General features: G+C 45.0%; 1 protein-coding gene across 1 annotated transcript in view; it reads right to left on the bottom strand.

The window, feature by feature from the left end:
* Nucleotides 1–9,152: 9,152 nt before the first annotated feature.
* Nucleotides 9,153–12,919, bottom strand: part of NALCN (sodium leak channel, non-selective) — a 2,672,759-nt gene continuing 2,668,992 nt past the window's right edge. The window contains exons 42-43 of the mRNA XM_086934370.1: nucleotides 11,841–11,958; nucleotides 9,153–9,841 (exon numbers count right to left, since the gene is read on the bottom strand). Coding sequence (XP_086790496.1) covers nucleotides 9,648–9,841; nucleotides 11,841–11,958 — 312 coding nt within the window. The 3' untranslated portion in view covers nucleotides 9,153–9,647. The remainder of the gene's footprint in view (nucleotides 9,842–11,840; nucleotides 11,959–12,919) is intronic.

Below are 12,919 nucleotides of genomic sequence, written 5' to 3'. Positions count from 1 at the left end.
TCAACAAGCAGCTGGCCGCCTTCCTCGAGACGAACGTATCCCTCGACCCCTCGCAGTCTGGCTTCCGGGCCAACCACAGCACCGAGACCGCCCTGATCGCAGTCACCGATGACATCCGAGCGCTGCTCGACAACGGAGAAACAGCGGCCCTCATCCTCCTCGACCTCTCCGCGGCCTTCGACACTGTCTGCCATCGTACCCTAGTACAACACCTCAGCAACGTCGGAGTCCAGGAGAAGGCACTGGAGTGGATCATCTCCTTCCTCGCCGGAAGGACACTGAGAGTCCGCCTCCCTCCGTTCAGATCTGAAGCCACCAAAGTCATCTGCGGCATCCCTCAAGGCTCCTCGCTCAGTCCAACCCTCTTCAACATCTACTTGAGCCCCCTCGCAGACATCGCACGCCAGCACAACCTCAACATCATCTCCTACGCCGACAACACCCAGCTGATCCTCTCCCTTACCAATGACCCCGCCACCGCCAGAGCCAACCTTCACGAAGGGATGAAAGAGGTAGCCGAATGGATTAAGAACAGCCGCCTGAAACTGAACTCAGATAAGACGGAAGTCCTCATCCTGGGATCCTCACCCGCCACTTGGGACGACTCTTGGTGGCCCCCCGCCCTAGGCAGCGCACCCAAACCAACAGACCACGCACGCAACCTGGGCTTCATCCTGGACTCCTCCCTCTCCATGACCAGACAAGTCAATGCCGTCTCCTCATCGTGCTTCAACATCCTGTGCATGCTACGTAAGATCTTCCGGTGGATCCCCATCGAGACCAGGAAGACGGTCACCCAGGCCCTCGTCACCAGCCGTCTGGACTACGGCAACACCCTCTACGCCGGAACCACCGCCAAACTCCAGAAGAGACTCCAGCGGATCCAGAACGCCTCAGCACGACTCATCCTGGACATCCCCCGCCGCAGCCACATCTCCGGACACCTGAGAGACCTGCACTGGCTCCCGGTCAACAAGAGAATCACCTTCCGTCTCCTCACCCACGCACACAAAACCCTACACAGACAAGGCCCAGGATACCTCAACAGCCGCCTCAACTTCTACGCTCCCAAACGCCAGCTTAGATCGACCAGCCACGTCCTCGCCGCCGTCCCCCGCATCTGTAGAGCCACCACAGGGGGACGGTCCTTCTCCTACCTCGCCGCCAAGACATGGAACTCCCTCCCCACCCACCTCCGCCTGACCCAGGACCACCTCGCCTTCAGGAAGCATCTCAAGAGCTGGTTGTTCGAGCAGTAGCAGATCCCCTTCCCCCAGCGCCTTGAGACCCTCTGGGTAAGTAGTGCGCTATATAAATGCGATGATTGATTGATTGATTGACTTTGCGGTATTCCCATTCGTTGGCTATGGCTCTTCTAATGGGATTTCTCTAAAACCTTGTGATTTTTGTCTTCCTGGTTTTACTGACTCTCTGTTTGTGGCCTTAGGATGCTGTGAACTTTCCCACTGTAATGCAGTGGGAAAGCACACTCACTTTTCCTATGCATACCAAGAAGGGGTACTTACTTGATTGGTTGAGATGTTGTACCTGTGAGTGCCCTGGATGAATAAAAGGTACACCACATATCCAGGATGGGTACTGCACTGGCTAGTAGTGGGACACATCACTGATTGTGCCCCCACGTATCATGCTGAGGTTGGCCTTTCTCACTTATTAGCCAACCCTGAGTGGGCCTTTCGCTATCACCAGAGCACCCCTAGGGTAAGTCCTGAGGGGTGCATCACTTGGTAGGTTGAGATGCTGACATGATTAGTAAAAGTGTGGAAGTATACTTGAATGTAATTAGGAAGATGTGCATGTTACTAATCTCAGTTTTGCTTCTACAATAGGCACAATCACACACTAGCCACACATCTACTTAGATAATTTGGAAGAGGGCAAGAGAACACAAACCTCCCATTCAGGTGATAATAATCAAGAGAATTTTAGGTAAACATAAAATGATCCCTAATATTAGATTTGGACATTTAATTAGGTATTCCTTCTAATTCCAGATCTCCTTCTCAGCAGTTCCCTCCAAAACACCCTTTAACTCGCCTGAACACACCAAACGTCTGTGCCAAGGCGGCAAGCAGAATTGGTGCTGCTGGGAGGTGACCCTCTTTAGCATTGTGCAGATCCTGAGGAGTGGCAGCCTGACACACTAGTCTTTTGTGCTTGCAGATATGCTGGGGCCAGGGCAGGTAAGCAAGAATTCCAGACAACTCTGAAAGGGGGAGAGCTATAGAAGCTTCTCCCACTTCAAAGCTGGCACCAGGTATAAATAGTGGACCTTCAGATCCAACTCTTCAGTACACATCAGAGCCTGTGGAAGCTATGCTGCAAGAAGGACTGCTACTCTGCTGCCTTGTTGCCTGAGTGAGAAGGACAGGACCTGCATCTTGAACCCAGGACCACCAGAGAGACTCCAAGGGCTAATTGGCTGGCCTTTCTGATCTGAGCCTTGCACCTGGATTCTGCTTGCTGTGAGTCCTAAGTAATACCCCAAGTGGAGCCCCTCCAGTCTTGGATCCTTGGAAGTGGGGATATGGGTGCCTTGCCAACCCAGCTTTGGTCTTCACCAAATCAGATGTGAAGCGAAGCGAAGCTCCACAAAGCCTCACCGCACAGCTACAAGCTTCATTAGAACAGGTGCTTAGCAACGCGGAGCCCTGCAGAGCCTCGCCTCACAGCTACTAGCCTCAACAGAATCAACACAGAGTGACGCAACTGCTTCACATCCTCCCCACAAACAACCAAAGGACTCTTTATATACTGCCACTGCCGCTTCTCATGCAACAGAGGACCACCTGCCCAGACTGGGCCGCGCACCGCCACCACATAGAATACCACAAACAATCACAACCTATTACGATGCATTCTGCTCAATGCCCGCTCCCACCACAAACACACCACAGAAATATGGGACACCACCATCTCCCGGACGTCGCCTTCATCACCAAAATGTGGCTCCACACCTCTTTCAATCTCAACATTGCCACTGCCACTACAATGGCTACAAAATGATTCACCGGGACCACACCAACAAAAACGGAGGGGGCATTGCAATCAAATTTAAGGAAACCCTCCGCTGCTCCGTCACCAACGACGATCCAACACCGATCATGGAACATCTCAACTTTTGGCTACAGACCAACGCCAAGACCACAATAAGTGGCCCCTTTGCCTACAACCTCCGGGACCATGACCAGCTTTTTGCAATGCCATCAACAACCTCAATACCTCCCCCCGCCGTAGACTCTCACCAGTACATCCTACTCAGGGATATCAACTTCCACGTCAAAGACCCCGATGATGCCAACTCCACCACCCTCCTCAGAACCTAAGCAACATTGTACTCGCCCAAATGATCACTGAACCCAGGCACAAAGCCGGCCACACCCTCAACATCATCTTTTCCTCCAGCAACAGAATCAAACCCACCCAGAACTCATCTGGACATATAATTCCATTGTCCACTTCACAATCACCGACACACAGAGCACCGGCACCAAGCACAACAGCCCCCACCACCTCAGCTTCGCTCAACCCAAAATGTCAGTAGACCTCAACCAGGCTGTCCAGAACTTAACCACCTGGATTACCAAATGTGCAGACAGAGTCGCCCCGTTTAAACCAGCTAAAGTCAATAAAACCGGCAAACAAGCCATACAGGTCCACCCTAGAGCTGAGAACCACCAAGCGTCAATGTTATAGCTTCAAGAAGTGGTGGCGCATCACCAAAGACCACTCCGACAGAGCGGCTCACCATCCAGCCCTCAACAACTATCACCAGCGCATCAAAGAAACCAAGAGAGCAGCAATCTCTTCCCACGTCAATACCACGGCCAACCACATGAAGGAGCTTTTCAGGAAGGTCAAGGAATTCTCCAACTCGGCAGACCTACAAAACACCATCCACCCCTCCCAGAAATCCTACCACACCTTCTCGGACTACTAATACAGCGAGATCGCCACCACCTACACCAACTTTGACCCCAAACCCATCTTTCTCAGCCTCGACAACCTCAGCCAACCATTGAACACAGGCTGAATGATCAAAACCTGGTTGGCGCTCACCACCCTGACCACAACAGCCATCATGTCGTCCAACCACTCCGGGGCGCTCACCGACCCCTGCCCCCATCATCTCTTCAACTTTGGAAACCCAATCTGCTCAGTACTCACCAGCATCCTCAACACCTCCATCTTCACTGCAACCTTCCATATCCTGTTGGAAACATGCCATAGTAAAACCCGTCCTAAAGAAACCCTCCACCTACTCCAATGACCTCAAGCATTACTGACCGATCTCCATGCTTCCTACCCATCAAAAGTACTTAAGAAGGCCATCAACCAATAACTCACCAAACACCTAGAAGACAACCATCTACTCGACACCTCACAGTCAGGATTCCACACAAATCAAAGCACTGAAACTGCACTGATCACTGCCACAGATGACATCAGAACCATCCTCGACCGCGGAGCAATGGTGGCCCTGATCCTCTTCGACCTGTCAGCAGCATTCAACACCGTCTCCCAACACCCCCTCACCAACATACATCAGCAGCATAGGCATCCAGCAGAATACCCTCAAATGGATCACCTCCTTTCTCACAGGATGCACGCAGAGCATCCAACTTTCTCCCTTCACCATCGCCCCCAAGAACCTCACCTGTGCCATACCCAAAGGGTCATCCCTCATTCCCACCCTCTTCAACATCTACAAGACCCTCCTCACAGACGTCGTCCGATCCCATGGACTCTTTGGAATCTCCTAAGTGACGACATCCAACTAATCCTCTCGCTTACTGAAACCCTGCCAACGCCAGAAACAACTTCCACAATGCACTGACTAACATAGCCAAATGAATGAGAGACAATTGCCTTATACTTAACTCGGATAAAACAGAAGTGCTGGTCTTTGGGAAGAACACCTCAGCATGGGACCACACCTGGTGGCCAGCAGAACTTGGATGAACAACCACACCAACAGACCAGGCACGCAACCTGGGCATCATCATCGACAGCTAACGGACCATGAAACGCCAAGTCAATGCAGTCATCTCCTCCTGCTTCCACACCCTCCACGTGCTATGTAAAATCTTCAAATAGATCCTACTTGACACCAGGAAGGCTGTCACTCAGGCATTCATCACCAACCGCCTTAACTACGGCAGCACCCTATACCCTTGAATTTCAACCCATCTCAGAAGACTCAAGACCATACAGAACACAGCAGCCAAACTCATCTTGGACCTCCCCAAATGGGCCCACATCACCTCACTCCTCAGAAACATCCACTAGCTACCCGTTCCGAAGAGATGCCAGTTAAAGATCCCCACGCTTAAAAAGTCCTTCACAACCAGAGAGCATCCCACATCAACCATCGACTGAACTTCCATCAGCCCATACGACACCTGCGCTCCACCTCACTTACTCTTACACACACCCCTTGCATTCACCGCAGCCATGGCCACTCCTTCTCCTACATCGCTGCCAAGACCTGGAATGACCTTCCCGTCCAGCTCTGTACATCCCCCTCGTTGGCAGGCTTCAACAAGAAAAAACCCAAGACCTGGCTTTTCATTCTGTGCACTACACTATGAACGCATGGAGTAGCTAAATTGGATGTAGAGTTTCTTGGGATTCATTCAGCGCACACTGTATACTGTTCACAGCAGAGAAGCGGTGGTTATCAGACTTCGGCCAAGAGAGAGTGTTCTCACTGCAGAAAAACTCATCATCAACTGGGCTCAGCTCCTCTCTTCTCTGTATTGGCTCTCGGCATAGGAATTGATGCTGTGACAGTCTGACAAGATCTCTTGTGATAACCTGGGGAGAAGATTTCTCTGAACCAGTGGTCAGTTCATGTTTTTGTATAAGGTTGTCCAATGACTTTTACCTGACATTGTGGGACTTTCCACTAAGTCCAAGACATAACCGGTAAGAACCAGCATGAAGACATATCAATTCAGATTACATGTTTATTTGCACATTCACTGGCAGGCCTTAAAATGTAGATATCAAGGAACATGTAGCAGCCTTGTGTCATCTTAAGTATTAGGAAAGTATTGTTTGAATGAATTGGCACTTCCACGAGTTCTGAGAAAGATAATGATGTGGTATATTGGCCAAAGGCAGACAGGCTATCTTAACATGCTGAAAATGGAGTCTGGCAATTGGATCTTTATGACATTTGGATAATTGTAGTAATCTTGTTTCAATATTTACTATCTGATATATATATATCAGACATACATTGTGAAATTTTTACAATGTTTAGAATTCACCCATTTGTTAATATTTCATGTATTACAATGTCAGCAGTTGACATGTTGGGATTTATATGGTTTTAAATTTTGATAATCTATTGTCTTTATTAATTTACTCTGAAACCTTAGTAGGTGTAGAATGTACACGAGAAAGAGTTATGTGCTCTACTATACAATGGTGACAGGCAGACAGTCCACATTTTAAGCAATGATCCTTCAATTGGCCAACCTGAAAGCAATGTTGATCATTAGCAATGATGGGAAAGGATTTTTGCTAGTCTAATATTTTACTGCTACCTAACAGAACAAGTGCGTATGCACTTTGATAAAACATACTTTTCAGAACCCTACAGACAAAGACATACACAATAATTTACTTCCTTTAATAATTTATTAAAATTCAGCAAGGTATATTTTACAAATCGAACAATTTTCACATTTTAATATATAAAAACTGAACTTCAGATCAGCACACGACAATGTACTGCCCTCCTCCATTACATTAATTGCATTGCGGAGTTTTGTTTAACCAACAGTACCATCCTGAGTAACAATTACATATTTAACAATAAAAACCAGCTTTGAAAACATCCATTTTTGAGGAAATACATATTTTGGTTATTTGAAGTCCAGATGTACAACACACATTAAACATAAGTATAAGGAACTAACGTACATAATTACTGTGAGCAACAGCACCAAAAATCCCTGCCGCTGAGTTACTTTTTTTTATTGAACCATGGTATGGGTTTTGTCGTAGGACTGTGTTTGTAGGTGCCTATAGATAGCAGAAATTAATTAGTTGTTATACTTTCGAGATCCCATTAAAATAACTGTACTATATTTACCTGAACCTGGTGCAAGTGCTCGTTGTAAGTCCTACTTGTACAGCACTATAACTCAATGTCCTTTTTTGACTTCCTGTTTGTGTATATAGTATTCAAATCTGTGAGAGGATGTGGCCTAATGGCTAGAGCATTCAACGGCGGATCGGGGGTTCGAGTCTTGGCAGGGATGCTCAACATCCTGTGATCTTGGGCAAATCACTTAATCTACCCGTGTCTAATGAAAATAATTAATGTTTCCGTCTGTAGCTCACCTAGTGTTCGTGTAAAGTGAATGTTGAAAGCCATTTTCTATGGGAGAGCTCTCATTCTGTAGAACTTAAGACATCGACACAGTTGCTCAGTGAAAGAGACGGTTTGGCCAAGAAAAGAACTGATACTTACTAATGGTGATGACAGCTACGTAGGCTGATGAAGCTATTCATTCTGTAGGATGAACACTTTTCATAACTCTTAAATTGTGGTCACATTTGTGGCCCAAAAAGGTAAATTGACAGTTTATTATTAGGTAAATAAATTATTCCATACCTATTAACACAGTTTTGCATTTCTTTTTGCACTACATTCCATAGTATATGCATGTTGTTTTGAAAGGCATAAACACACAATAGGAATATAACTAATATGAACCATATGAATGAAAAACACATATTCACAGTTTTCCTTTTTGGATCATCATAGCTGCTCAAACCTTGCTAATACAGCATAACAATCCTTGAAAAGGTCTGGAAAAATTGACATCCTCACAATTAAAAACACGTATTTACAATTAATTTAAAGCTAATCATTCATTGTCCAAAATAGGCTTTACAATTGGACTAATTTGAAAAGAAAATATGTAATTTTTTTTTAATGTGCAGAAAAAAGAAATATTTTTCATCTTCATAATATGTATATGTACAAAATACTATGCTTCAGCAGCCGTTCCTACGGTAAATAACCTTTACGACGCGGTCAAAACACCGCCGTACCATTACAACGCAGCTTTTAGAACGCAAGTCGTTACCACGACTTGCACTGGAGGGCGCTCTAGACTAAGGAATAGTAGATTTACTATTCCAACATCTTCCCTACTGTACTTAGGCTGGAGTTGGAATAGTAAATTATACTATTCCTAAGTCCAGCACCCTACAGCGCAAGTCGTGGTAACGACTTGCGGTGTAAAAACTGCGTTGTGATATTACCGCGATCATTTTGATAGCGTGGTAACATCATACATTCGTTCCTACTGCCATTTCCAGGTTTTAATTGTAGGGCCAGATCCTGCTAGAGAAACAAGAAAGCAACCTTGGAAAAGTAAAAGAATGTAAAATTTCATGATTGTAAGGTACTGTTGGGCTTTTCATCAAGGACACTTACTGCCTTTCGTGGAGGAAACAGCATTTTTGGCATGACAGGTCAGACTTCTGACTTCTGCCTTCCATTCATACAAGAGCAGCCATTCCTGCCGTAATCAATTCCTCTCTTCTTGCGCACATGCTCCGTAAATACTCGATGCGCTCTAAAACCACCACATTTATATCATCGTCAGAGAATACAAGAACACTTAATATGGGAAAAAGTGACGTACCGACAGCGCACAATGGTTGTGAATAAGCTGTCACATTTTCTTGACTGCAGTTCACCTCCAGATGTACGTCAAAATATTGACTACAGAAACATTGTCCTCCCTAATAGTGTAGCCAATATATCGAGAACAAAATTGTCGAGAAAGTACGTTTATGTAGACGTGTATGGATTTACTATACTCAACTCCACATCTGCGTACCTTGAAGATATAAACATTCTCAAGATACATTCATGTGGAGGAAAAAAAAGAAACCTATACTTACCTCTCAGTGGAGTGGTGTGGCTCACTGGTTAGAGGCGGCAGACACGTAAGCAGAGAATGGCCCGGGACCAGGGTTCAATTCCCGATGCGGCAGGGTCGTGGACCAGGGTCAAAACAGACTCGATAATTCTCGCCTTGGTGCCTATTCTAACCAGGGAATACACTCGGCAACTCTGGGCATTAAGCTTGCCTCATCTCTACAACGGCCCCCCACAGACGCCGGGGATGCCTGGTTTCACCTTGGAGATACCCAGAAAGGGACCATCTCACAGGGAAAACCAGGGCAGGTTCCCCAGCGGTCTTCAGCGCCAGGATACTCCATGGAGTCGCAGTGCGCTTTACAAGTACACCCACATTTACATTTACCTCTCTATATATACCTTATCAATTTTTTCATCCTCAGTGTTTCTGAGCACACTATTCTGGTAGCACAATATTTTGGAGTCGATATTAAGATAGAATACCCCAATTCCTGTACACATTTTGCTTTTTAAGATACTTGAGTGGTTCCTTCTCATTAACATCACAACTACCTGCTGCACCATGCATTATTCTGCCATAGTAAAACATGGTCTAGAGTCTGTTGAAACATCTTGCTCACAAATTCAATGGTTTGAGAATAAATACAAAAATAGTACTGTACTTTTTTCACAAGATACAGTAGCTTCCACTCTGCCCTCCTTCCCACCACTGTCACATGTCAAGAAGGTCATCTCCGCTTTCGTCACTCTCCACGGTTAGTTGCCTAGTCCACCATTTTTTGACCTCTGACCCACAAGACACTGTGTCCGACATCTGATTCATTTTGCACACAACAGACTTCACAGTTGTCCGGCCTCCAGTGCGCAGGTTAACAGACGACACAGAATGACTGATGGGCTTAGGGGCTGAAAAATTAAACAAAACAACACATCATGAAACAGGTCTTAAATGTCATACTTATATGCCTGACTGGACATTGGTTTGGGCTGTGTTAGTCGCCTTATAGTTTTTCAGAAAACGTGTAGGGCCTCTATAAGTTATACGTGCCTCAGTATGTGTGTAGTTTTAACTAAACATGCAAAGCCTTGGTGACATCCTGGTAATTGTCCTTAGGTGTATTGTATTGCAATTGCATTTATATAGTGCTTACTACCCCTGACAAGTCACAGAACTTAATTATCGCAGGTAGCAGATTAGTCTGGAACCCATGGTTACTCTAGCTTACAGAGTTTGTTAATTTTCCTTTATCTACACTCTGGCATAGTTTTACTCCTCCGACTGACAATACTTCTTCATAAGTTAAAATATTTTGTGAGGAGCGCACGCTGAAGATCAAAATGGATGTGAAGTTCGAGTTTTTCTTAATTGTAAACTCGTTATGTTCACAACGCTGTCACTCTATTGAGGTTGGCAATCATTTTTACTTTCAAAACAATCCTAAAGGATCTCAAAGATCTACAACCTAAAACCTACAACCAGACATCTTTTCGAACTATGGGTGGCAGATCTATCAAGAGTGTGTGCCTTTGCAAAGTGGTGCAAAGTGACAAAACGTTTTGATAAGGTATTTCCTTTTGAGTCCAAAACTTTTTTACACTGTAAAGTTTCCTTTAAAGTAGCACAAATAGTGCTGTGGATTTCTTTACGTAGCTTTACGCTGCTTTATGTCAAGGGGGAGGTCCATGGGTGTTCTTGGGTGTACTAGCGCACCCATCAACGGGACCCTGTACCGTACAGCACACATCCAATATGAGAAATGCAAATAAAAGTGTCTAAGCAAAGCATATGATTTTGTAATGGCAGGGCATCCTTCCAGTACAAAACCTATATCAAACATCACACACACGTCTTTGCGCTACGGTGCGAAGCTGTTTGCGTGGCTCTATGCTGCTCTCTCCCTGCTGCAGTAAAGCAGAACAGCAACTTTGGTTGTAGCAATCCGTTGCACTACCCCTCGGGGTACTAATCAGGAGAATTATGGAAAATTTGCAAGAGAAAAACTTTGCAACTTTGTACTCCCATAAGTGTCTTTTGTGAAATTATGGCAATACATTACAGATTCCAATAGTTGAGGCCTTTCGTTCCCAAACTTCTCAAAACTTCCAAAGCCATCAGTAGTGCACTTCCAAACTTTTTAGAACCACGACTCACTTTTTAGATTGACAAACGTTCGTGATTCACCTACCTTTAATGATCACGAAGGAGGATTTTTTAATGTAACTAAAGCATTGTGTGGTAGCACACTGTCATTTACATGCAGCACATTTTCCATTAAAACGGCACTAACTTTGCAAAGACATAGAGTTCTACTGGTAAAACCATATTACTTACACATGATAATGTGTGGAAATTAGGGTCTGTAATGATTTGTGCAATGCAAATTAAAGTGACTTTATTTGTTTTGATCCTATTTAAATCTATTTTTCCAGCCCACTTTGCATTCCTAACTGCTGAATGCATACAGTTCATTTAAAGGTATTTACATTTTGTTGTGTGTTGCAAAAAAACGACATCCTAAGGTTGTCAAATAGTTCACTTTAGAAAATCCTCCCTTTGCAGTCAGAAAAAGAAAAGTAAACACCAATCCCACGTTAAAAGAATAAGCAGCAGCTTGTAATGAAGACATAGTCTAACATTTGACCTCTGTCATTTAAGCACTGCAAATGTGACGAGATAAAGACAGAATTCAAAGGCATCTTTATTTATTGCTCGGACTTTCCCAACCCACCGGGTTTCCCTGCGACAAAACAACAGTTTGGAAAACACTGGTCTAGGCATATACATTCAGACTCAAATTCAGTGGAGAAAACCAAAAGATGGCCTGCACAGTACGCCTCGTTGAAGGGCTGACATGACCTTTTTTAAAGTGAAACTAAGGATGCAAAGAGTAAGATATCTACCCACCTGAAGGCAAACGCCACTGCCCAAATTTTCTTTGGGGTTTCCCAGCATCTGTAGAGTCTTGGCGATATCCACCTCTATCAGAGAGAGTTGGACTTAGCAGTTGTTGTTGGCTGCTTGTCTGTGGGATGAAAATAAATATATTGTTCATGTATGTTTACTTACAAATAAAATCCATAAGCTTAAAATGGTTGTCCTTGTCTCTGTATCAAAGTCCATCATAACAGCAACATTCCTTAACCCCTTAAGCGCTGCGCCTATACCAGCGGCCGACGGCACCACTACCTCGGGAGTGCTGCCGTCGGCCGTTGGACGTTCCAACTGCACCTGCGCAATGGAACGTTCAGCACTGGAGCTGGACGTTCCAAAGCAGCTAAGGTGTTAAAGGATCACACATCAAACACAACACTCACTGCATTATTGCCTTCTGCATAGGCCACTAACAGCTGTTAACTCCCTCACCTCAAACCATTACCTCCCATAATTGCCACAATTATGAACCAATACAAATAGTGCATAATGAGAGGAAAAGGGAGTTATCAGATCCTGCAATCTGAAGGCATATGAGGAAAATGATTACCTGCTAAAGCCACAATACAGATATGTTGTACATTTTATATCAATAAAACTATTGTTAGTGCACCTCACTTCCACAGTGTAGCAACATTGAGCTGCAACTTACAGTCATTCACTGCTAGAAGGACAGTTTTTCTGTAGGAAGCAGCAGTGCTTATGTTGACAGTGGTTAGGTGCAGCCCTTGGGATGCAAACTGCACTTTTCCATATACGCATCTAAAGGCTGATTAGATGAATGGAGAAAATACCACAAAGTGGTCTGTTTTGGTAATAAACAATACCATATATGAGGAATGAAATATGTACATATTTGGCTTTTACAACCGCACTACGGCACACTGTCTTCTCACATACAGTTTTAGTATATCTCTCACTCTCACACAGATCTGAGAAGCACTGACGCTAAGAAAGCTAAGCAATCTTTGCAGAAGGACTTCCAAAAGGAACCAGTAAGTTTAGGACATTCAGTCCATGCATTTCTCCCCACTGAGGAGCTTGAGGGTGCC

This window comes from Lissotriton vulgaris, chromosome 8 (assembly GCF_964263255.1).
Source record: "Lissotriton vulgaris chromosome 8, aLisVul1.2, whole genome shotgun sequence".
Classification (NCBI taxonomy): domain Eukaryota; kingdom Metazoa; phylum Chordata; class Amphibia; order Caudata; family Salamandridae; genus Lissotriton; species Lissotriton vulgaris.
Note: the sequence above shows the minus strand (reverse complement) of the source record. Positions and strands in the feature narration are given on the sequence as shown.